Below are 26,927 nucleotides of genomic sequence, written 5' to 3'. Positions count from 1 at the left end.
CACTCCAATGTATGCCACCATTTCATCGCACGTAACATCTACCCAGTCTTTGTCAGCCTTTCCTGAGGAATGTTGAAGATGTTCTGCATATTTGTTTGTGTTCTTGATAATGTTGTGAAAAAAATCTTCGCCCCCTAGCATATATTTTAGGAAGGAAAATTCATTGTCACCTATCGCCAAATTATGAATAGGCCCTCTCTCTTCTTTGAACTCCGACGGTTCTTCAAAAATCAGGGTGTCCCTCCAAGAGTCATGCACCTGATCGTCACCTTTTAAATCACTCGCGCTTGGGATAACGTCATCCTCCAGTTCTACTTCACTTGATCTGTCACTATCACTGTATCCTTCTTCTCCATTCAAACAACTAGAACTATCTGAATCACTCGAAAATTAACTTCTGTTCACTTCTTCTGCGATAGCATCCTCACTTAACAAAGCCATGGTCAGAACTGAGGGGCATTAGGTTTCTTTTCATTTGAGCTGAGCTTCGCCTCCTCACCATATGAGATAGGGAAAGTGTGAAAGTGCCTGTGACCACCCACAAACAGAACTGAGGGGGATTAATTTTCTTTTCATTTGAGCTGAGCTATGCCTCCTTGCCATGTGACATAGGAAAAGCGTGAGCTTGTGTGTGACCACACAGAAAGAAATATTGCCATTAGATGTGACAGTCACTCTAAATGACACAGGGCAGGCCTAGGGTTTTCGTATCACACCATTTCAAAACTGGCCCTCCTAAAAATCCCATTGTAATAGCTTAAAAATCTTCTCTCATTACTTCTCAGTTAATGTGCCACGCTGGAACAAAGCACCTTATTGTCTCGGGATTTTAGCTTATGGTGACGACGTTCTGCGTCTTCTTAATGAAACGAGAGATAGGAAGGATGCTTTGCTAGCAAAGATAAACACTCTCAAGATAAAACAGATGCCTATGAAGCTCAGAAGGCTGCCCCAAACGAAGCAGGGCAGGCCGTGCAGATTCAGCCGGTTTATGAAGGAGCGACTTAAATGGCGGCGGCCGGGTTAGGACGGAGCGGAGAATGAGGCATTTAAGCTTCAATAGGGAGAGGGTTAATGAGATTACATGTTGATTATTTAAAAATTATTTCAGTAGTTATATCATGTATCCATAATAGTATGTATTCTTATTATAAACAAAAACTTTTTGTCCTGTAACCTGTAAAAATGTTTTATTTTCCTCTGTTTTAATGAATGAATTCTCATACCTATGTTGTACAGCCGACTCTCGATTATCCGGCTGCAGTTTATCCGTATTGCAGATTATCCGTGCATGAGTTTATACAGTGACAGTTTTGCTCCTGACGTCTCGCAGTAGATTTGCAGCATCCTTGCAAAATTTTGGTGCGAATCTCTTTTCAGAATCCGTAATCTCGCATCCACGAATGCATGGTTTTTGGAAACCAAGTATTACGTGGAGCAGTAGGAATAAGAATACAATCACATTATTGCCGCTAAAAATGTTGCGGTTGGGAAAAGAAAGCTATCTAAAAGAACGGACAAAGTGCGTAAATAACAGTAAATTTTTTTGATTTACGTAAATGGTGAAAATTATATGAAATTAAAGTGAAAGTTTGTATTATCCGTGTTTTCCGTTTATTCGTGCCGCCTCTCCCCATCATTAGTCTGGATAATCAGGAGTTTGCTGTATGAATATGACTAAAGTTAGTGTTTTGTGTATCATGCAATTCTATGCACTTTCATATCCCATATTTGACAGCATATAAGACACCTTTATTCCAAAATAATTCCTAAAAAAACATGAGTGTCTTATATGTGATGGCTCAACCTCCATGGGTTAGTGTTCAACATGGTCTCTATTACATTTACTGATACAAAGTTATTTTTCAATTGAAAAATGTTATACCTATGTAGTTGTTGTTGCAATTATTAAGCTCATTTCTATTATGTGACATTATTAATAGTTTATTTACTTTATTATATATTACTTTTGCTTTGATCTCTTCTGCGTCATTGAAGGAGTTGGGAGGGAGATGTCAAATGAGCTTGATCAAATTTATACGATCAATCTCATTCATTATCTCCCTTCGATTCATACTATCATATAAGATCTAAAAGGAACTATTTAACTTAAGTTGTTAGTGTGCTGTGCCTTTGTATGAACTTTTTTCTTTGTGCGTGCCATACTGAAATTAGGTTGCATCTTATATGCCGTCTAATACAGTAGTTTATAATTTGGCTGAATCATCTGTAGCCTAATGTACCCTTTATTATGTTTGTATTTATAATCAATAATTGTGTTCACATTAGTACTTAGGTGATTTGAACTGCCATGCCAGATATTATTTGACTTTGGATAAATATTTATTCATGCTCTTTGTGTGGTATGTGTTTTTTTATTTCCATGATATTTGGTTGAAATAGGTGGCATACAAAAATTATTGTGCTTTAAGGTTTTGATAAGGCCTTCAAGTACATATTTGATTATTAAATTTATTAGAATCATTTATATTCATGTTCTGTATCTCTATAAGTAATCTTATCTATCTTATCTAGGCACTAGTGCATGTTTCTACCGCTTACTCCAATGCAACTCGTAGATATGTTGGTGAAGAAGTTTACCCACCTCCAGCTGACCCTCAAAAAATGCTCCAGTGTGTTCAGGGCATCAAAGATGATGTGTTGAACACCCTCACTCCAAGGTATGAACATTTTTGAACATAAAGAAATGGATTTCATTAGTGAGAAATTAAAATAGGATGGAAAAGCACTTTTGGAAAAATATGTGTACCCATGTATACAATAAGAAAATATACCTACAATTCTACGTTTTAATTATTTTGTCAAGGTTTACCTGTCATGTTTTCCATCTAATTTAATTTTTTGATGCTTTAAAAAAATATTTTCTTATTTGCTTAGTGTAAGTTTTTTTCTGGTTTTCTGGTGGTTTCTTCTATATTCTGAACAATTTCTTCCATTGTTAAGTTTGGGGCTTCTCAAAGAGTTTTCAAGTCTTTAGTTACAAATGGCTCATTGCATTACTGTTTTAAGTATTTACTCCATTTAATAATCAAAGGAATATGTCTATCTCCCAAGTTTACTCTCAAGACATTGGCTTCATATCCACTAATGTTATGGAAAATGCCTTGCTTTTCACTCTCATCTCTTGTTTACACTAATAAGCCAGTTTAAATATTGATTTGAACTGGATTTGATTTTGATAATGCTTGGTATATAAGTTCAGGTATCATCTGTTTGGATGATATGTTCTGTCTGTGATTCAATCATATTCTGGGCTTTTATTACGTACATGTCAAATACATTTGATTGAAGGTTTTCATGTACTACTTAGTTGAAATCAATTGTTCTGCTTGAAATTATGTTTTAATATATCTGAAGATCTGGCCGACAAATTTTATTCTCCATTCAAATGCATATGGTATCTTCAGGTCAATATTCATTCTCCTTCTTCAATCCCTTAAATTAAGGCTGTGGTGGGTAGAAATCTACTAAAATTGGTAGCATATTAATTGCGTATTGCTTGGTTTCGTTAGTGGTAGGACCTGCCCGCCTTTGTGACGGTGCAGGATTCCTCGTCCCCTCCCTTCCTTCCCCGTCCTTCCCCTGGAGGCGTCGTCGGGCTCCTATCGCGGCGGCGCCTCCTTTCCTTGTTCCCTCTCGTCCTTCCCCTTCTGGGGGCAGAGGAAAAAAGCTTATCGCTTATAGTCCTCGCCTCAGGAGTGTATCCCGCGAACCCGACCCAAGGGTTTCGTTACCATTGTGGTGGGTAGATTCCCTGTGGTAGTGCATTCCCAGCAGAGTGGCATCTCTCTACTCAAGTTCAGAATATGGTGGAATCCATGGCTGGGTCATGGATGCACTTCATTTTATGCGTTGTGACCCACTCATGGGTCATGCCTTGGTTCTAGCCACTGCCTCGAGGTTCACGTACTCACTACAGGGTCTTGTTACTGCGAATTTCTGATAAAATTGTTGCAATTCGAGTGTCAGTCTGAGGTCAATATCAGATGGAGCTACATGAGATGTGCCACCCCAGTGGCTCCAATCAGTTTTTTTTTTTTTAACTTTTGTTATCAAAATCAATTCTAAAGTGATGCCAATAAGCTGGGTCAAGTAACATACTGAATTTATATGTTGGATACAAAATGGTGCCGAGATGTGTTTGTTTCCATCATAAGTGATTGGCACGGTCAAGAACCCTACATGAGGAATCTCCTATCTTGACTATGTTATCAATGGTCGTGCAAGAAATTCAAGTTCCAACTTTGGCTGCTAGTGTGGCACCAAGTGCAGGCGATGCAGCTAACAGACGTTATATTAGGGAGTCAATGTTATTTCTCAATTTTGTTTTACCAAATTACAGTGAACAATGATGAGTTTTACTAATTTTTCTGATAGGATGTGTTAGATAACAGTCAGATCAGTATTTGAGGGGATGGAATAGATGCAGATGCCTGTGATAGTACAGCTAAGTGAAATTACATTCAAACTGGTGCCCTCCGCAAAAAACCATTTTAACTTTCTGAAAAAGTTGAAAATCCACCAATTAACCTCAGATGTACAAAATAATCAAGGAAGAAAATCGATAAATGAATGAAAATACAAGAAATTTGCAGCATTCAAGATTGTTTGCCATGATACCTTGACAGACTATTTCGAGAAAAGCTCAGGTGGTGTTGTAGCCTACCGACACAATTGTAACATGGTGGACCTTTGTTTACAATTTTTCGGCACAAGCTGACGACTTTAAACCATCTCCGACGCTATACAGACATGGAAGCGCTCACATTTTATGGCTATGTATACATAGTAAATGATTGAGTTAACACTCGAAATATAAAATTTACACTGTAGGAGCAGTGATTAACTTTACTAATTGCTAATTTTACACTCACATTACACTCTAGTACGTCATATGTAACAAACTCCTGATTTTTATTATTATTCCCCTTCGCAGATGAATTTCCGCAAAAGCATCTTGGCTAACAATAATTACGTAAACCCATTTCTTACTGAGTAATCTTTGATTTTCGAAGAGACGCTCACTTATCTCCCATAAGAGGTAATGGCAAAATGGATGTGAGGCTGCCTACAGTATATGGTCAGCGCTGCTATCGGCAGAATTAGGAACCATATTAACTTGCGATACAAATTTGGGCAAATGATTTGCGGAAGTGCATGGAGGTAACCGTCCTCATGTAGGGTTCTTGGGCGCGGTTGTGGAAAGAATCACAAAGGCAGTTTCAATCGTTGCAACCCCATTAGTCAGCAGTGTAGGATCAATGCATTCATCAGATCATCTCATTCAGCAACCATGCACAAAAATAATTTACAGTTCATGTTAGACCGGTATGAGGCTGTGCTGCTGTCACCAAAATCTAGTCCATATTGTTGCATTGATATCCTCTAAAATCTCTAAATATATAGGGCTTCTTTTTGTCAATTGTGCATACATTTGGTGCCAACTGAGGTTTTAATTGTCTTTAAATATAAAAAATAGCAGAGTTTTCTTTAACAATAACTTTTGGTACTGATGCTATTACTACTTTGTTCTGCTCATAGATATGCATTTATAAGAGTCCATTCTTCCATTGTATGGAGTCCTGTATCAATACATGGAGAAATTCTGAATAAAATAGTATTGATTGTTGAGGTACATACTTTTTTCTAAGCTCAAAAAAGTGGTACAATTTTTCATAGAAAGTCAGATTAAAAGAGTTGTCAATAATATGATGAGTGACTGATAGTATAAAGGAAAGGTAGGAATAGATTTCCTTTAATATTCAATTTATTTTATTACAGCCAATCGATTAGTTACCAAGGTACAACACCCTAACTCATGTATATCAACTTTTTGCACAGGCAGAAGTTAACATCACTATTTCAGCCACATTTTCTATGAAGCTATGTAGATCTACCAACATCCACCAAATTTCATTTATGACAGTTGATTTCACAAGGCAGCACATGAAAATTTGTGATTAAAAGATATCTTCTTCTATCCCTTGGAAAGCTAAAACACAGTCTTCATGAAAAATTGGAAGAGCGGCGTTCAGTATTGCAAATTGACATGCATTTTTTGCCTTGTTTTGATGTGTTCTATTTGTTGTACTTCTGCTGCTACAATGTGATTAAAACTACAGTTATAGTAGTATACACTTAAGGATGCAAAGTTTGAGAAAATTTAAACAACTCTTAAGCACTAATTTTGACGGTAGGCACTCATTTTTTGACACACCAAGTGTTTGGATGCACATCTCCTGCTGAGTCAAATATATTAAAAGACAAGTTTATTATATATTTTCATCCTCTAGTTTTTTTGCTTGTCTGACTGGACCATAAGGATTCAGGGAGTTCAAGTTCCAAATTCTAAATACATACATACTTTCTTATCAATGATTAACTTCAAGTCTACCCAAGTTAAAAACTCATTGCTCACACATATATTTATTACCCCATGTGATTACACAATAAAGTTGTTTATTTTAACAGTTTCAATTAGAATGTATTTGCTCCTGCAGTGAGACCTTCACTCCAGTGCATTTTGGGGTCATGTGTTTTAAATTAGGTGGAGTCAAAACACCATCTCTGTTTCCCACTTCACTGTTGAAATTATGTATATATTGATTTTTTAATTCTCATGCAAAGCTTAAAGAAATTATAATGCGGTTACAATTTTAGTTATTCCTAACAAGCTCATGTACTTAAGCCTCCGTTGGTCATGTGGCATCTACTAGGCACAAAGCCATTTTCTTTTTTCAGCCCACATCGTGTTTTCATTGTTAGAAAACTCACCCTCCTTGCATCTTATTATTTAATGCTTCTGAATTAGTCACCAATGTGATTCAATGTTATGTCACATTTCTGGAAAAATATTGATATTTTGTTGCTTTTGGAGTCTGGTTGATGCCACGCGATAATTTGAGTTACAATACATTATAGATACTTAGATATTCAATGCAAAGTGTTTTTATATGTTATAAGTTAAACAAACAGCTTTTTAAGCATTTAATTTTAAATATGCATATTATTGCAGCACATTTTTTATTGTAATCAATATAATACCTGAATAAAACTATTATTGCGTAAAACATACATATTTACTATGCTTCTCACATAATTTGAGTGAACTTCGGAATATACTATATAGGTACTGTTTCTCCCCACCACTCATTTTTATGGTGACTTGCAGGGTGTAGACGTAGATGTAGATTGATAACATTAACTGTAATTATACACACAACAATTTTGTAGTTACCTTGAATAGTAGCTTTTCAATCTGACAGGAGAAAATGTTTTGATTCAAGTTCAACTAAATTCGTTTTCAAAATGAAATGTCTCCAAAATCAATAAATCCACCTGAGGTTAAAATTATTTGCTAAGTTCTGAGCAAAATCCGTTACGTGAAACTTCTCTATTCTCATTTGTCGAAAACAAAGTAGGAGTACAAAGTAAAAGCATCATCGGACTGACTATATGCCACAAATCCTGCACTCATTAGGAAATGTGAGAAGTATAAAATATGAGATATAGAATATGAGGAGAAATTAAATATTCGGTGATAGAATTTTCATAGATAAAACAGTCATTTCTACTTGCATGTATTCTCTTTAAACATTGCTTAATGGTGTCTGTGAGATGCCGTGCGACAAATAGTAGTAAAAAATGTGACGCAACTGACGGAGGGTTAACAATGAATATTTTGATTTTTGATCATGAAATTGGTCAACAGTATTTAATATTTGTCTTATCAATTATATTTTGTATTAGTTTCCACTTCATAATTCATTTGATTCATTTGTATGCTGTACATATTTGAAATGGATTATTTTTCTTGTTTGTGCCATGATTTTTATTTTGTATTTCTATCCCTAAGGTTCATTAGCGGCCATCCTAATACATATACTTTTACCAAAGCATTGGCAGAGAGCATAGTGAATGAAGAAGCACAAGGTCTTCCAGCAGCAATAGTACGTCCATCAATTGGTGAGATGGCTGGAAATAGCTAAAAATTTATCAAGTTTCTATTTCTTTCCAATAATTTCACTATATAACTTTATATAATTAATATTTTTCAAACTGCTCCTTCACTATCTAATTCATAACATTGGTAACTTATTTTCTATATGGGATCTAATACTATATGCATATTCTTGTGGCCTATCTTTATTTTGAGGGTATATTAATTGTTGGTATATGTGTAAAATTGAAATAAAACTTAGTTACACTGTTCCATAATTAATTTAATGCATATGATGCATTTAGGCAAAACAGAACCATCATCTGGTAAAAGACCAGAGCCGAAACGTGTCGTACATCACACTTGAAACATCATGTTGCTTGCTGTGAGTGGAAACATGTTGTATGCATTAAAGTAATTGGGGAAAAGTGCAACTACCTTTTATTTCAGTTTGTCAAGCATCCACTTTAACAGGCCTGAATCAGTTGAATTTATTTGCAAAATGTTGGTTGGAGAGGAGAACTAAAGATTTTGTTGTTACCTGCCTCCAGCAGCCTCCTTGTATTGAAATACTTTTTCTTATATATTGTGAATATATCAGCGCTCTAAAAATTATAGGTAAAAAAACAATTGGAAATCTTAACCTGATGCTGCTACTGCGTTTTCAAGTCATTAATTTTAAAAAATGCCAATTTTGGGCTATTAATCACTTCAAAAACACAGTGAAATTGTCAAAAAATGCATCACAAAATATCCATGGGAATCAAGCCAATAACATTGGTAAGTAGATGTTGTCTCAGTGAAAAATGATTTGGCAAAGTCAGCCTTTCAAAAAATCTTCTCTGGCACAATGACCCACTTTTTTCTTATTTAGTAACTTTAACTAATGTTTACCGATATCTTTTGAGGTCATGTCAACCCTTATCATACGACCATGAGAAAAACTTGAAAACTAGCAATCCTATTTGCTATCTGGGTGATGTCAAATTTTTGAGGATTTGTTGGAAAAGCTTTTCATACCCACCCCTAGTTCTTCATTCATTTGATTACCTGAGAGATCTCCATTGAGTTACAGAAACCAAAAAGCTTTTCTCTGTTGCTCCAAGTCATTGAATTCCCTGCCTGAATTAGTATACAATAGAAGATTGATGATCCAGAATGCTTGGGATTAAACATATTGCGGATTAATGATATTTCCGGTGAATAGATCAGGTACCTGGCAGCACTGCTATACCGAAAAATTGTTTTTTCTTCGGAATGATGTGTTGGCATCAGAGGAAATGAGGCATTGTTGAGTAAAGGGTCAATTAACCTTTTCCCTACTAAAAATGTAAACGTGCATCTTGACGTTTCTTGACCCAGGAGACAAAAGCCGTATATTTTCATCTGAGATTTTCCTACGCAGGTGAACGAATGCCGATTATATATACGTTTCCTAGCTCTCCCCCTTTTATGACGGTCGCGGGTGTGTGATGTCTTTGTATCAGGACCCAATACTGCGGGGCTCAGGCTGTGCCCTCAAAACCGGGAGCAGGTACCGGACCCCTTGTTTTATAATACCCCTCTTAGCGGTAAGGGACCACGGTCATACAATTGTTTATTCAGTCATTTTGCAAAATAAAAATTAGTTCCTTTTTCAAAAAATATGAACTAAGAATTGAATTCTTTGTCTTTTGAGCAGCGTTTACAATTTTTAAACATAATTCTACCATAAATATTTACATATTTCTCGATTTCAGTAAAAAAGTCAACATGGAAATTGTTAATGCATTAAATCAGTTAATACTGACGGTAGAGGTTCATTCAAAATTAGAAAATTCTCAGAATAAAATGAGGATTTTAATTGGAAGTCTGCAAGGCACATGCAAGCAATAATTATCCATATATGTAGCTAATTTGTATAAACAAAGCATGATTGAATGCGAACAGATGTCGCTGGTGGGGTAAACCCCGAAAGAAGGGAACCCAATTACCCTCAGAGTCCGAGATAATGCAGAGTCCCTGTTAGGAAGGGTCAAAAAAGGTTGGTGCTGAGAGAGTGTGATTATCTGCGAGACCCTTCTTCACGAATGTCCTGCAAAAATGCTACATTCAGAGGGGACAGAAGAATCTCTTGGGGCTCAGTATAGCAGTCACGCTAAGGCGAGAACTTCACTGTCTTGAATGGGTTAACCTTTTCGCGCCGAGCTCCTTCGCGGGAAGTTGCTTTTGGCTCTACGAAGGGTTTGAGATTTTCTTTTTCGCCCCGTACGGAGTTTTTTTTTCGGCTTGGGACTGACCAGGTAGTCACTTCCTCCCCTTAATGACCTTTCCTAGCGGGGTACCGGACCCTTTCCGTGGCAACTGAGCAAATATAATCCTCGACCCTTTTCCCCGAAGGCAGCCCAACCTGGCGTACTTTTGCGGTCAGTTTATTGTTGACAGTGCAATTTTAATTTTTTTAATTGTTACTGTTACATTAAATGTCAGTTCATCAATGTATTCTTTTAATTTTGCAATGCCTGTAGAACTTTTAAACGAAGTTCTACGGTTATTTTTAGGGTTTTCAGCAAAACGGCACTATATCATAGCCAAATGAGTTTTTCCGAGAAGAGTAAGGTTATCATCTTCCACGTACATATTTCAGTAGGAGAAAACTTACACCAATGAGAGTACTTACAATATGAGAGTAATTACCTGGGTAGAGCAGTTCTTATTCCTGCAATGGTATGGAATGCTTCTAACAACATGTGTCTACGTAAAACATTCCCTATTGGTACATTAAATTTACGAATTTTTAGGATATGCATTAATCAGTATTTATAGTGAAATTCGTTTATAATACCTTTGTATTCAAAGGTTGGTAAGAGGTTATTAAAAATAGCCGCTGCAATTTTGGCTCACGACAAAGAACTGAGAGAATCAAATTTTATTACATTACGAGGGCTTTTTTTCATAGAAGTTAAATCGGATATTCTATCGAATTTCACCGCAAATGTACACTTAGAATGTTGCTAACAGAGTAACGTATATTTTTAGAATGCCGTTAAAAATTTGGAACCAATCAGCAGAACATCCAGAATGTAATTCCTCGCATTGATTTTCAAAAAATGCAACATTTACGTTTTTAGTTATTCCACCTTATAAACAAATAAGTGACCATGAGCACCTTTCTTGAGTGGGACACTGAGAGCCGGAATGGGCCGAGGTAATCCCCACACGGACAATAGGAAAGGGTCGGATCTCTCGTGCCGAGGGACCCTAATGGCTGTTGGGACCCACTTGGCATGCTTGACCGCGAAACCATGAAAACACGGCCTTTGGCCTTTTGCTTCGAAAAATTCAAGCCGTGAAAAGCCGGCCTTCCATCTTTAGCATCAGAAAATTGAGGCCGTGAAATCACGCCCTGCGTAGGGAAGAGGTTAATGAGAGAAACCCGATCGAATTCTAAAAATTTTTGGTATATAAATATTAAGCAATTGTGAATGTTAATACTTAAATTTAATATTAGTAGTCACTGCTAATATTATAAGTGTGCAGAACGCGAGTATTTTTGAAAAACTAATATGGCATTAACTTCAGAAACAATCTTCTACTAATCTGAGTGAGTCATATGGAGAGCGGACCTTCATGCAGTGGGCTTTGTGGTGGGGGTTGCCTGCCTATAGACTCAGTTATAACAACCAACTTTAGATTGTAATGTAAGATGGCCTTTCGCTCCTTTCATGGAATTTCTTATCTCAATCCCAGATTTCAATCACCATTAAGATGGGTTAAGAATGTTTTGGGTACGTCTACTTATAAAAAGGGATTAACATATCCAATAAAAAAAAACTACTGCAAGGCTCCCCAGCTTGAAGCAACTGGCTATTTCACCTATGAATTAAAAGAAAAACGAACTTCTGATTGGAAAAGAGTGCTTTCAGCTGGGAAAACGGCATTGGAAGAAACATGTTTTAAACAAAATTTTGATTCTCATTGAAGCAAAATGAGATAATTTACATGAAAAAAATTGGTAGATATTATATTCATGATGGTTGGATCTCAACAAATGTATAAGTTGGCGCAGATCTCCTCGGAGAGATTTTAAGTAATTTTGGGGTTAGGGCATGCACAATGTAAACTACAACCCACTTCCATTCCTCTCGTAATTATTCTGGAAAGTTCAAGGAATAGATATTGTACATTGACGCCATGCATTGTGATCTACGAAACCATAACATCAAGGTATCCCAAGTCATGTAAAGAAATATTTTGCAGAAGTAAACGACACATTAGTTGGCAAGCTGTCACGGGATTAGTGTGTAGATAGCCAGGCCCTGAGACGGCAATTAAAGCATTTAGATAAATGTATTTTTGGTGACACAACTTGAAAAAATTGAAATTTTACAAATCTCCAGAAAACCTTCCATTGTTTAGATCATTCAGTTAATTAGATTTCCGAATTATCAATCTTCTACTGTATTTTTCTCTTAACACTTTTGCCGTGGTGGACGCACCAGTGAGTCCTGCGCAAACTATTGTCCTGAGCGGAGGATGCACCCATGTGTCCTGCTACCACCCATTTTCAAATGCCGCCAGAATCAGCCAAGAACGTCTTGGGTGCTCCAAATTACCTCTCGCTGCTGTATTACATTCCGTACTATTCAGTATTGGCCGTCGTTTCTAGGAATCACCTTTCATTTGTTATCTAACTACTTTTTCATCTTTCTTTGAATTTTTTCATAATTTTCATAGTATTTTCATTTTTCTGAACTTAATCGACTCGGAACCAGAGATAAATGCATCTTGTATGCATTCAAAACTTTTCTGAATATTATTTCTGTCAAATAAAGTGTTTTATTAAGTTTATTTGTACGTTAACAGTGGAAATGTGTAGATATATCTGAAGATAGCTAAAATATGTGAACACATTGGTTTGGACAATTTTCATGGTTGCTTCTTTTGAACATAATAGATATTACGTTTTGTGATGATAAATCCCTTGAAAAATAATATGCGTTATTGACACAGGTTCGATGCCAGAATTTTCTATATCCCTTTATCGTGCATAACACCGAAAAAGTTAGCTCTAAGAAGTTATCACCATAAGGCACATCAAGGGGCATTGTGTAATGCCCCTCGATAATAATGAATTGTAATTCATTGCACTCTTCTTTGATTCTTCCATATAGCGTATTTATTAGGTTAATATGCCGTAATGTTGCCAAATTTTACTTAAATATAATGAAAAAAGTTGCTGAATAATCAATCAGCTGTTCCACAAAACACCGAATCACAGTATGATAGACAAGTGTCTCATTATATTATGGTTCAATTTCACAGGGTAATACTTTGTTTAACTGACAGGTAGGAATTTATATAATCACCACTCTGCGTATACATTACACATGAAACTGAAATCGACCACCGTTTCAAGATAAAATATTGTACACAGGATCTAATAGTATTGAACTTGAGAATGAAATTCAATGCCGATATGATGGAAATGTAACACCGGGAATTCAAAGACGATCACAATAATGTGTGAAATAAAAGGGTAACATTTTGTCTCATTTCATGTGGACATCGTTACGTAAGGCCCATAAAAGCAGTGTCGTTGAGGCATTCCTTTCACTCTCATCCATCCACGCCCTCTTGCAAAATATCATTGCAAGTATGACGCTGCCACAGGAAAGTACTAGGTGCTCAGGGCCTTCTTAATAGATTGATATGCTTGATTTTTGGAGATATCTACAATATAATGGAGGTGTGCATTTTGAAATGGAGGGATAAGAGAGATGTGAAGATGATTTTGTCTGAGTATGCATATGATTTTGTGGGCATGCGGGGAAGGATTTCAACTACGCCCAGTATGGTGAATGCTTACAATAAACGTATTGGAGGCATAGACAAGACAGATCAATTGTTGTCTTCTTATCATTGCAAAACAAAAACTCTATGTTGGTACCTAAAGTTGAGAATATACTTTATTCAGATAATAATGATTCATTCTTTCATTCTATACCAAAGATTTACTGGGAAATGCTTAAATTTGTTAGAATACCGTGATAAAATAATAAATTCATTGCTAAATGTCCAACCTGAGGCAATGTCTTCAATTAGTTCCCCCAAACATATTCACTCACCACATAATTTGGAAATGAAAAGAAAAGGAAGAAAGAAGTGCAGAGTGTGTGCCAAAAATAGAGTGAAGAAAGATATTAGCCCTTACTATCCAGATTGCCCATAAAAAAAGGGGTACACTCATGCTTCAGGATATTCCATTCTTGCAAATTGTACAAAATAATGATTTATAATTTCAAGTATGCTAATTTATTGAAACAAGTTTTCATCACTAAGTCTTAAATTTATCCCTGACTTTAATTGAACTCTTCATTCCAGTGTTTTTTCAGTATAATCCCTGAAAGTTATCCCAAAACCATGAGTAAATTATGAGTTTGTAATTATTTTACACCAAAAATATTAATTCATTAAAAATAATCAAAATTTTGTCATCTTCGAATGCTCCAAATTTTAAAATACATATATCTATCTCTTTGCAAAATAAGTCAAAATATATGGACGTTAGATGAAAGTTAAGGGTGATTAAAATGTTTGTATAGCGGGATACATAACGCATGTGATACGGGTTGCATAGCTTTGCCAATGCTGTGTGTGGCAGACGCACCAGGCATCCTTCGTTTTATTTGTTTAAAACAACCGTAGGATTTTTATTATTATTTTTTATGGTATCCATAGAGACATATCTAATTGGTTATGCAGAAAAACCACTGCTGCTCATGGCGACATTTTCCATCAAAATGGCCAATAAAAATCAGTGAAAGTGTGAAGCATATTTAACACTTTTCACTGTGACACTTTGGTTGCTCTAAACCCATCTGATGATTGCAAGCACAGTACCTTGACTCCCAGAAGATAAAAAATGCAGATCATTCGAAAGAAACATCACAATTCATCTACAGAACTTGATCTAACTGACTAAAGACATGGTCATTTTTTCATTAGGAGTGCCTCTACTCTTGACTGTCTCAGGATGGCAGACAGCTAAGGTAGAGAAGTTTTTTTAAAATTTCATGTGTGTGTTAAGTTTTGAAGTGATTGAAGGCGAGCATGTATGTGGGTATTGTGGTTACACTGACCAGAACTGTGCAGTAGCAACAGATAAGGTTGATATTGCGGCATGAATTAGTGGTTACATTTGGTCAGTCAGAGAATCAGGCCTCTTTCAGGATGTTATTCAACGTGTCATTTTATCTGCAATATATTTGTATTTTTCAGTCACTGCAGCATGGAAAGAACCATTCCCAGGATGGGTGGATAATGTCTGCGGTATAACTGGAATCATGATGGAAATAGGAAGAGGAACTATCCGGAGCATAATTTGTGATGACCGCCTCATTGTGGATCTCATTCCAGTTGATGTTGTTGTGAATACACTCATTACTGTAGCTTGGTACACTGCCACTCAAAGGTAACTGATATCATACACTCTTTAAAGGTCATAGTATAATGATAGTTAAGACTATTTTGAATGTCCTTATTATTCCAGCATTTTCATTTTTTATACAAGGGATCCAGAATAACCTAAATACATATATACTACATGTTATGCTGTTATGCATCAAACTGTTATGCTGGCTTTAGGTACCACAGAGGAATTCATTCCTTGGAACCCTGAAATTTCATTCATGAGCATTTGAGTGAATTTTTGAAAAAGCAATGGCAAATTTGATGTTTTTAGCTGTTACATTAAGTGAATATTTTCTAAATACACTTTTGCCTTGCATAGCACATTTTTGATATAGCACAAATTGGTTCCTTGGGAGAACATCCTAATGCTGCTTAGCCTGATGAAATAGCCTTAAAACTCTCTTTATAAAATGTGAACTTGCGCTAAGTATGCACTAAATTACTTCCATTTCATGCATACTAAAAGTATTGCTTGCCACAAATCTTATTCTTTGTTCATATATTCGTCAAAATCCATTGCTATGCAATAGCCAAAACCATTAGATATCATGCATCCAAATAGCCGACTTAACGAATTAATTTATCTCGTCTCCTTAACTGAATGACATAGGTTAATTTTAGTGATGGGTCGATTCCAAAATTTTATCGATTCCGATCCCGATTCCGATTCTGACATTTCGATTCCGATTCTACCGATACCGATTCCATCGATTCTGACACCTTAGGCTCCAAGAAAAATATCACTTATAACTACAACGGAGAGCCCTGAGTATATACTCGTATTCACAGTTGTAATAAAGATTAAATACTATCTATGGATATGAATCATGTAATATTTGGCCCTTTCAAATTCTCAAGCAGAAAAACCAACATGCTCATGCTCAGCCAGTAGGTTTTGATGTCTCCATGTTACAGTATTACTGCCTGCAGAATATTGCCTTTTGCTACACACTTGTGTGACTGGGCAAGTACTTTCCTACCAAAATTGCAAGATTTAGGAAACTGGAATTTTTATTAAAAACTATATCATCGATATTTATGGATCTTGAGTCCTCATGGAACTCAAGTGACTAAGCTAATGGACTAAAGAACTTAGCTTTAGATTTGTAGAGCCAAAAAAATCTATACTTCTCACGTCGTTTAATCAACCTTAAAAACTCTTGTTTTTTAAGTTCAAGAAAGAAACTAAACACTACAAATGAATATCACATCGGACGGACGTAGTAATACAAAAGACTAAAAGATGCCTTGTGGTGTGAAAACTCCCCTTTCCGCGCGACTCACCTCGGCGAAGGTGGAAAGGGAAAAAGGGTATCGGTTGTTGCCTTTCGAGGAAACAGCTTATTTTCCTCTCTCTTAAGTATGCCGACTTAATCTCTTCACTTCACTTCAATACCCGAGCCATATTTCTTATGCGTGGGATGGTTCCGAAAAATATCCAATCCTTAGTATTTTCACTTGAGTAATGCGTTAAATGGTCAAGTCTATCTATACATAACACTTTCTAACACCCTCTGTTTTAAGTCAAAGAAGACGATTACCCGTGATTTAAATGACGATTTTCAAGGCTAAAGTTTTAAAAATTTGAAAAATCGGCCTCAGTTACCGAGCCCCAGAGTTCCGCGATGAGTAGCCCAGTCTTGACGCGCGATTGAAAAATCGCTCTTATTTCCTTCGTCGCAAACGTTTTTTTCCAAGATTTCTACTTAGTACTCTTTAGAAATCTCTACTTTATATTGTGGTTCAAATTTTCCGAGTTATATTTTTCGTAAACGAAAGATAATGTCTACTTTATGTCAAATTTCAAGTGAAAAACGGGTCGACCATTTTGCGTTGTAAAACCAGACAGATGAAAGCCAAAATCTTCATAAGTCATTGGAAGTATAGGCAAAGCACCAGGTGAAAAGAATATTGCATTTTTTATTCCATAAAAATCATACCAACGCAACACCACCTGGATAAATTTAAAAAATTTTGAGGATTAACGAGATCGCGCGTGGTTTTGAAAAGTTGGTCATGTTTGGGCCACTGTATCATCACTAAAGGGTCATATTTATGTAAAATGGCATATAAATCTATATCTGGTAATGATTTATGAGTATTTACGCTAAGTTTCAAGTCTCTATCCCCAAAAAGGAGATTTTTGACTTCATTCCAGCTTTTTCCGATTTCGGACCGGTGTGCGCCGGGTCGGAAGACGATCGGCCGCCGCGGCTGGCGTAAAGGTATTCGGCGCCCACTTCGACAACTATAGAGAATACAGCAAGCTGAAACTACCAGGCCAAGGCATTAGAATGACTTATCGGCTTTAAAAACTGTATTACTACACGAGTTTCATGATAGCGCTTCCTGTTTTCCTTTCAGGCAGATTGCTGGACCTACTAGCCTCGAAAGCTCTGTAACCGTAACTTACTCGACTAGACATTTGTAATGCTACTCGAAACGCTCGAGTCGAGTACCACCGACTCGACTCGAAATTTCAAGTACTCACACATCCCTAGAAGATAATGTGTTTTGTTATTACGATTACGCGGCACGAAAATTCCAATGACTGTTGGAAACGCGGTCGTCTATAAATTTGTGGTTTGAAGTACTCGTACTACTGGAATCGGAATCGATTTTTCCCCTTGGCAAGTACTCATTTTCGATTCCGGTTCTTGGCTGAGAATCGAGGAATCGAAGAATCGAACCGACCCATCACTAGTTAATTTTGATCATTTATCTAGTTTGGAGCTAGTGGAAATGACTTTTTTGAGGGCAATATGGTTTTAGGTGTCATTTTTGCCGTCATAGGATATCAGCCAAATCGACTTCCATGTAAAGGGTCCACCCTAAAGCCTTTAAGGTCATTGGTATTCACAGGGGGAAATGGAGTGGTGGCCAAGGTAGGAATGTATTCAAGCTGCAAATTCGCATATCTACTTGTAAATGAATTGCAGTTATTTCTGCTAGCTAAAACTCGAAAACGGTTGAACCAATTTGGCTAATTTTGGTTATAAAATATCTGTGAAAGTCCAAATACTTGATGATCATCCCATCGTTCAACCTCATTTATCTAACCATTGTGTTATAGATAATTAAGCCAACAAATAAGTACCGTTTGGAATAAAGTACCCTTGTGACCTAGTATTATTAAATTTGGTTATTAAGTAAAACTTCCATACAATTTAAATGAATATAATATTTTCATTTTTCATTCATTACTACACAGTTACCATAGAGTTCATCAATTCAATGCTTTCTGATAAACTGTTTTTTTACATTTTTTCGGTGATTAAATAAACAAAGATGGCAAAGTTATTTGAAAACAAATGTCATATTTTTGAATGTTGGCCAAATGTCATATTTTTGAATATTGTTTAGAATCATTTCCCATCCCAGAAACTAATGACTGTAATGGATCTGGTAGTTGGACCAATTGCGGCAATTTTACTTTCCAGCACAACTTAATCCAGTAGATTCACCACTGCATCTTAACTCCTTACAATATTGACAAAAGATTTTCGTTTCCACAACTGCTACTGATTTATTGACCCAATAATAATGTGTTTGATGTTCACAAACTCGTTGCATTCTGAGCCTATTCGCTTCATTTTCAGCCACTCTATAATGCAATTCTGCCTTACCAATTGGGCTATTATTATTATTAGTCTCTCGCTGGTCATCAGTACGGTTAGCGCGTAATGCAAGGTACATAGTTCGTTAAAATTAGTCAAGAGCGAACACCTCTATGTGTTCCAAGTCTGGGCCTGCTCTCTGGCTGTGGCACTGTGCGCACGATTTGGACTGCTTGTGGCATCATATGCTCAGCAGTCCATAAGACCTAGTCCGGTTGTGTCCACAAATATCCACAGAGAGGAATGACGCCTCGGTGGCTTAACTGACTAAAGCACTTGACCGGAAATTGGGGGATTCGGGTTTGAATCCTGGTCAAGGCGAATGATTTTTCCTCTGTGGATTTTTAACGTAAGGTAGTTTGTTGGCCGTCGCACATGTGATTGAATTCAACGACCTAAGTTTGATCGTCTTCTCCTTTATAGCATTGTATGTAATCAAAGAAAAGAAAGTTCTTGCTCACTTTGCAGTAAATAGTGTTGCATTGGGAAACTACATAAACAAAATACTGTCTTAACATAAACAATAAATGGTTAATAAAGAAATTAGCCAAAAGCAAACAGAGAATGTTTTCGTGTACTAAATTCGTGAATATGTAATGAACTTATTGGTGGCTAAATCAAACAATTTATTTTATTAATAAACTTAGAAAGAGATGTCAAGCTTAATTAACGTTACTGATGGTCGTCAAGGGGATAGCAAGCCAAAAAAGCTAAAATTTCAACATTTTTATGAATGTTTTTTCAAAATTCACCGTAAATCACGCGGAAAACGAAAATCAATTGCAAGAATAAGACTGTGTATCTATTTTTCTTTCTAATGGTATTTGTTTCAACTGTATGCAATCTTTATCATTAATTTAAATGTGCAAAAGAAAAAATGTCTGCAGGCATTAATAGCAAACTTTACTTGTATTTCCTATGGAAATTGGTCAGTGCCCATTCCAGGGCGTCATGGGTCCTGTGGAATAAAATCCTCGCGGTTTAAATATTCTCTGGACTTTTTAAAACCAAAATTAGCCAAATCGGTCCAGCCGTTCTCAAGTTTTAGCGAGATTAAGGCAGAGCAAGTCATTTTTATTACATAGTTAATGACAGGTGCTGTAAGAAGTACATAACAAATGGAAAAATGTTAATGATGTGTATCTTTAGATAAAGGAGAGGTTTGCAATAATTTTCATTTCACTTCTTTTCAGGCCAAAGAACAACAATGTGGGACTTGAGGGAGACTCAAGCACTGGACCCATCAACCCTGCCTCCACTGTTTGTGTCTACAACTGTACCTCTTCAGGCAGTGGCAAACCTATACATTGGGACCATTATGGACGTCTTACATTGAAACATGTTAAAAATTCTCCAACAAGATATGTTCAGTGGTATCCAGGATTCACTTTCCGGACTAATAGAGTTGTTCATGTCATTTGTGAATATTTACTTCACCTGTTACCAGCATACCTTGTGGACATGGTTCTGAGGGTGCAAGGTGCAAAACCAATGTAAGTGCACTAATATATTATATTATTACTAATATACTTTATATAATTACTAATATATTATATTAAAAAATATTTGTGATGAAAAAATTGACTTGGACATTCTTTTAATGGTAGGCTTCTTAAAATCTTTTAAAGCTTGTTTTTTTTTCTGGAGATTTTGGTTACCATATCTTACCATTCAATTCATTTATACCCAGATCTATTCTCTAAAAAAGTGTAATTGGTAGAGTGAAAATAGAACTCATTAAAGGTAGAGATCTGATAGCTTCTGCTACCTCATTGGATGGAGAATTTATGGATGATGCAGAGAGGCAGTGTCAGGAATTCAATGTTGAAATAAATCATTAAATGAGATAGCATAACTAAGCAGCTACAATCGATAAAAAATAGTAAATCTCTGGGTCCAAAGGGAGTACCAACGAGTGTCCTCAAGGAGTTAACCCTACAGATTGCACCATTCTTAGAGATAATATTCAAGAAGTCACTGCCTGAAGGGAAAATACCAATAGACTGCGAAACCGTAAACCTTACACCAATATTCATAAAGGGAAACAGACAATACCCAGGGAAATATCAATCAATTTCATCAACATTGATTATAGGCTATATACTCGAACATAATGTCGATGACAATATCATGACTTTCCTGGACAGTCGTAACTTTCTCCATGGCTGTCTGCTTAATCTGTAAACTTAATAAAATACAAAGGAAAGCTGTGTGAATTTGTCAAAAATTGCTACAGTTGTATGGAAACCATTTCACAGTTGTTTAACGAGACTTGCAGGCTGCGGGATAGGCTTATATTGCTTGAGAAATTGAGAATGCTCTAGCAATATAAGCCTATCCTGCTTTCTTTAAGAGTGACATGGAATATTAGAAACGCCATATTAGAACCCCACTACATTTCCAGGTGTGACAGAAAGGAAAAATTAAGAGATATATTTTGGCAAATGGATAGATATTGGAATTCGTTTTTCCCCCACATGATACAGAAGTTAAATAAATGCTACGTGTAATTTCGTTAGCAATAAAAAAAACAAATTTATACATAAAAAACAATCGTCCAATGAGTTTCTTGATGAGGGGGAGGGGAATCATTTGATTTGAGACACCTTGGCCTTATACGTAGAAGCCAATGTGCACCAATAAGTTAAGTGCACCTTCTTGCTTGCTGCTTTATTTGATTGATACTTAGCGACTGTTTCATTATCTAAGACAACCTTCACGATAGACCCTATGCCCTGTCTAATCAAGTTTCTTCTCTTTGATGATGCTTCTTTTGATCACCTAATTCTTAATCTCATCTTTGGAATACTTATGATATTACTCACATAAGGTTGGTTTCTAAATTTTTAATGTTTTCTATGCTTGGAAGTACATATTTAGGTCTATAACTTTTAATCTGTATTGGAAGTTTAATTGTGTGTCTATTTTTCTTTAAAGAATGGTCAAGATCTGCCGAAGGTTTCAAATGGCTGCAAAAACTGGAGAATTTTTCTCTCTTCATGAGTGGGACTTTGAGGGGAAAGGAATGCAAGGAGTCCACCATCGCTTGGCCATTGAAGATGCAAAAACTTTTCCAATTGATATCTCTGGATTTGACTGGAATGAATATGTTCGCACATATGTCCTTGGGATTCGTAGGTTTGTCTTGAAGGACCCTCCAGAAACGATTCCAAAATCTTGCAAGAAACTGAACAGGTGAGTTATTGATAATTTAATTTTTAATATAGATGCAAGGAAAATAAGCCAGCATTATCTTAATTAGGCTACAGTGTCAGCTGTTTATCTGTCAGATGGAGGAATGGCATAAGTGAATTGAAAATTCTCCCTGGCTGAATGCTACCTTCCCTTAACCTGTGAATGATGACATGGAGACGACATGAGATAGTTCTAACCTTAGTCATCATACTGATGGCAATTACTTCCATAATGCTACATATACAGTGATTCCTCTTTTAACGTCACTTACCGTTCCTGAAAAATGTGACGATAAACGAAATGACGTTAATCGAAACATAATATCCCATGAGAAACAATGTAAAAAGTTAATATCGGCTCCTAGACCTCACAATTCCTACGGGAAAAATTTTTAGCGCATCATATCTGGGGGGCATTCTTTTAGATGTGAATGCCAAACTATGGCATAAATACGAGTTCCTGTCTTCAACGATGACAATAGCAGGAGTGACATAAATCCTTCTCCATTTTTGTATCTTCCCGCATTTGCTTATCTGCTTCGCTATGGTGGTCGCCCAGGCGAGCGTCGCCTGGACATCATCATCACTGAAACATCGTCGCAGTTACAGGAACCAAAATTATTGTGAACACGGTGAAAAAAGTGATGACAAAAATTCCGAGTTCTACACAGAAAAATGCCTTAAAATCACTTTTTAGGTTCCTGAAAACTATTATGTCAAGTAAAACCTTGTGCACCTACCTAAGAATTCATTTTGTGGAAAATTTGCTAAAACCGTAGTCGCAATTAACATTAAAACACATCGTTTTACACTTTGTATAGAATGACTGTATTACTGCCCACAAAACGAACAACCTACAACGCTTGCCGCTTTGCCTTTTTTCTCGAGCGAAATTTAGAAGACTTGACGTTATCGCGAAGCAAAGGTGCGATAAGCGAATGACGATCTCAAAATTTTTGTGACATTTTGGTGAACTGACGTTAAACAGGGTGATGTAGAACGAGGAATCACTGTATATATTTCTCTGTATATTTCCTCTTCAGCTTCAGCTCGTCATATATGCTCCTGCTTAATTTATATTTCACTCACAAAGCTAAAAGATTGAGAGACTATTAGTGAAACTTTTCTAGACTGGAAATCATCTATGCTCTGATTTATGCAATATTGTTAGAGCATGCAATTTATTACAAATGATATCAAAGGCAGTTTTTATCAAGCAATAACAATTTATTAGAGGGAAGATATTAATCTCTGCTGGTTATGAAGTCTCTTATAAACTATATCCCAGTTTATACAGATCATACAATGCATTTTGGCCTATTTATCGCTTGGTAGGAAAACTAAAAAAATGTTTTGTCGAAAAAAGTTGATTGCAAAAATATTGAAATTACTAATGCATTCATTGAAATCGACATGCAATGAACAAGTGTCGATGTTTTTGGAGGAGAAAAATTCAACTTTTCTTATAGGGCTGGTTCTGATCCATGCTGACAATTCCTTTACACAATTTCTTGTTTAGAGCTCAAACTTAATGAGCCTACCAATTGCTAGGACTCTATATATTGATTAGCACATCATAGTTTTGAATGTTGAATGCTTGATAAAGCTTACCTATTTAGCAAATTTAGCATGTTAGCAAACAAATCAGATCAAATCAGATTTAAGATGTTGTGGCAAACAAATCAGAATCATAAAATGTATACAGATACATTGAAAATCGATTCATTGAAGAAAAATATGGGAGTTTATATTCAACAGTATGTATGTAGGTACATTGATATTTACAATCAATGGACATGGAAAAACTGACAAGTCTTTTTGGTTTCATTAATCCAATGATTTCCTTTATTTCAGACTTTACTGGCTACACAGAGTGGTACAACTTCTGACAGTGTTTCTAATATTGAGGTCAATCATATTTAGGTGATTATAAGTTTTACCTAGAATTATTATTTTGTGCTGTTGTAATTTGTACAAGCTCAGAGGAGAAGGAATGAAAATGTTGTATGGTTACTTTAAGCAACAGATGGCTTCATACTTGAGTGAAAACACTTTTCCTGTAATTGATTTCCATTTTTTTAAATTATCAGTTCAAATGTTTTATCACTGATATTGGTTTCCATTGTAAAACTGCATTGTCTTCAGGGTCATGTGAGTTTCTTTTTTTTCATTGATCATTGTATCGATCCCAATGGATTGTTGAATTTTCCCCGAAGTTAGGTCACTTTCATATTATTTATTTGAAGAATATATGTGGTGTTCAACAGCATCATATTATAGTTTTCCATTCCCTGGGAGAATCTTGCAGAGAAATTTGTTGAGATCATAGCGGAGCATGAATCTATTTTGCCTTCGCAAGTCTAAAGTGTTGTTATTGAATGCATAATCATCATAAGTTAATCCTAAACAGTGGTGGAAAGAAGTTTGAACCCAAGGGCATGAGTCCCATATAATTTGTGTTCTGATAACTGGATACCCTTTGCTGCTTAATTATTTTGGTCCCATTGTGTGTACTTTCTTTGGAATAATGAAGTATGTACTTGTTAGTCTGTTTGTTATAATAGGCCAGCCAATTGTTTTAACAATTATATTGCATTACAATTTATACTATCTATTGAATAGAAAATTAATCCAGAGTATTAATGAGCAAATGTACTCCTCAATGGCTATGATTTGAATATATATTTGATTTATCAGCAGTGGGATCCAGTAACATTCCTTGTCTCAGAGCTCATTGCTAGATAATTCCACCACTGATCCTAAAGATGTACTTTACCTCATAATCATTATTTAAAAGATATGCTTTTGTGTGTGTATGCTTGGATTTATCAATATGTGAACAAAATGTTGCGAGTGAGATATATTTTGTTAAAATTTTACAAGTTACCCAATATATAAAGTTTTTTATTTTCTTCACTTCCTTTGGTAATGATGGATGCAAATATTTGATCCAGTCACCTAAGCTGAAGAGTTATGCCTGCAATATGGTGTCAACTACCTTTCCTGCTAATTTTTGGAATTCGATTGGGTTTTTTTAAACATCTGCATCCATATTTTATGGAACTATATTTATTTTGCAACATTATTTGAAGATCATTGGTGTGGCAATAGCAGCTTTTGTATTCAAAAATATATGAATATTTCTTGATTAACCTATATATTTTTAGGTAAAATAGTTTCTAATTATTGTTTGAAGATATAAACTGGCTAATTTTTGATAAAAAGGAATCATATTTGATGGGGCCAAGAAGTAAGTGCTTTAAATAAAATCATAACTGACTATACCAGCAGGCATAATCACCAAAATTACTCAAATATGTCGCAAAAATTGTCACTTATCTTTGGAAATACAGGATTGAAAAACATCCATGTGAGTTCTGTCATTTCTCTTTCCTCTGTTTCTGGCATTCATTTGAGTCTTCAGTTTTGCAGTCAGTTTTTTGTTTGCTGCTGTTCAAATGTACTAATGTTGTTTAGGGTGTTGTGTTTACCCTGAAGGAAGGTTAACATCAATTAAAAACTTGAAAATGTTGTTCACTTATTTATTTGCTCAGGTATCTCCAGATATATGGCAGGCAGTTAGAGGGAGGCATTCAAGGAAAATATGTGGAACTGGTGATTGTGCAGAATGGAAAATTAGGTATCGCATAGAAATTTCTCAAAGGTGTCAGTAGCATGTCACAAAAGACCTCTGATCATCCTGCAATACCATCACATCAGAGCCATTGAATGATGTTGTTGGGATATAAACTCCATGGCTCACTGACGTAGCCAGGAATTTCGTTTGGGGGGGGGTCCAAAATTAGTGGAAAATAAAAAAAAACAGAGTACATTCTCAGTAGAGGGTTTTAAGCTAATATTAATACTCTTCATGATCTAAAAAATTTCATTTGACAAAGAAATCTATTGTAAATTTATTAATTTTCAATATTTTTTCTTATATAAAGCAAAGTAATTGTGTTTTTATGTTTTGGGGGGGTCCGGACCCCCCGGACCTCCCCCTTGGCTATGCCACTGCCCTGACTCATGATGGGGTTAAGGATTGGTAATCCTGTTAAGGACTGAATGTACCATGATTTGAAACTTGGTAGGTTTATAAAAGTGTAGGTAAAGTAGTTGCGATGCAATGGTATATTATTGCAAAATAGAAGGATGGATAGAAAAGGTTACCAGGATCATGATAGTCATGAAGTTCATTAAAATAATAACTCGGTATAAAGAAAGTTCTGTGGTTGTTTAATGGGATGAGTATCAGCTAACTGGAGCCATTAAAGTCTTGACTTTTTGACGTTCAAGTGAGATAAAATTACTGCTTGAATCTTCTCAATTTTGATCTCAAAATGCTCTAAAAATGTCTCAAAGTTGTCTTGAATTGGCTGAAGATCTCACTCATGATAGGTGTCATATGAAAGGACTTTTGGTTACTATGCAACATGGTCTAGAAATATTTTTTCTTTTAAATTTATGTGACTGTTAAATAATGTCATGCCACATAATGTCGAGAAATCTCGTAATCCTTGGTGTAGAATGAAGAATTTTGCAGAACGTAGGCCGCGGGATATGGATTAACCATGTCCCTCCTCCATTATATGATAGGTAGCCTACTAACAATCAGCACGTAAAATATGCAAGTATGAATGTAGGCCAACTCTCCCATTAACACACACACACACACACCAAATACATCAGAGAATTACATATAAG

The 26,927-nt window shown here is 35.9% G+C and overlaps 1 protein-coding gene across 2 annotated transcripts in view; it reads left to right on the top strand.

Annotated features, from left to right (window-relative positions):
• LOC124153632 (putative fatty acyl-CoA reductase CG5065) overlaps positions 1–25,588 on the top strand; it is a 95,057-nt gene extending 69,469 nt beyond the window's left edge. For both annotated transcript variants that reach the window (XM_046526924.1, XM_046526925.1), the window contains exons 5-10: positions 2,536–2,681; positions 7,877–7,986; positions 15,221–15,413; positions 20,223–20,522; positions 21,967–22,224; positions 24,078–25,588. In XM_046526924.1, coding sequence (XP_046382880.1) covers positions 2,536–2,681; positions 7,877–7,986; positions 15,221–15,413; positions 20,223–20,522; positions 21,967–22,224; positions 24,078–24,150 — 1,080 coding nt within the window. In that variant the 3' untranslated portion in view covers positions 24,151–25,588. The remainder of the gene's footprint in view (positions 1–2,535; positions 2,682–7,876; positions 7,987–15,220; positions 15,414–20,222; positions 20,523–21,966; positions 22,225–24,077) is intronic.
• The last annotated feature ends 1,339 nt before the right edge of the window (positions 25,589–26,927 follow it).

Source organism: Ischnura elegans, chromosome 2 (genome assembly GCF_921293095.1).
Source record: "Ischnura elegans chromosome 2, ioIscEleg1.1, whole genome shotgun sequence".
Classification (NCBI taxonomy): domain Eukaryota; kingdom Metazoa; phylum Arthropoda; class Insecta; order Odonata; family Coenagrionidae; genus Ischnura; species Ischnura elegans.
The sequence above is the reverse complement of the archived record's forward strand: the minus strand, read 5'-3'. Positions and strand labels throughout refer to the sequence as shown.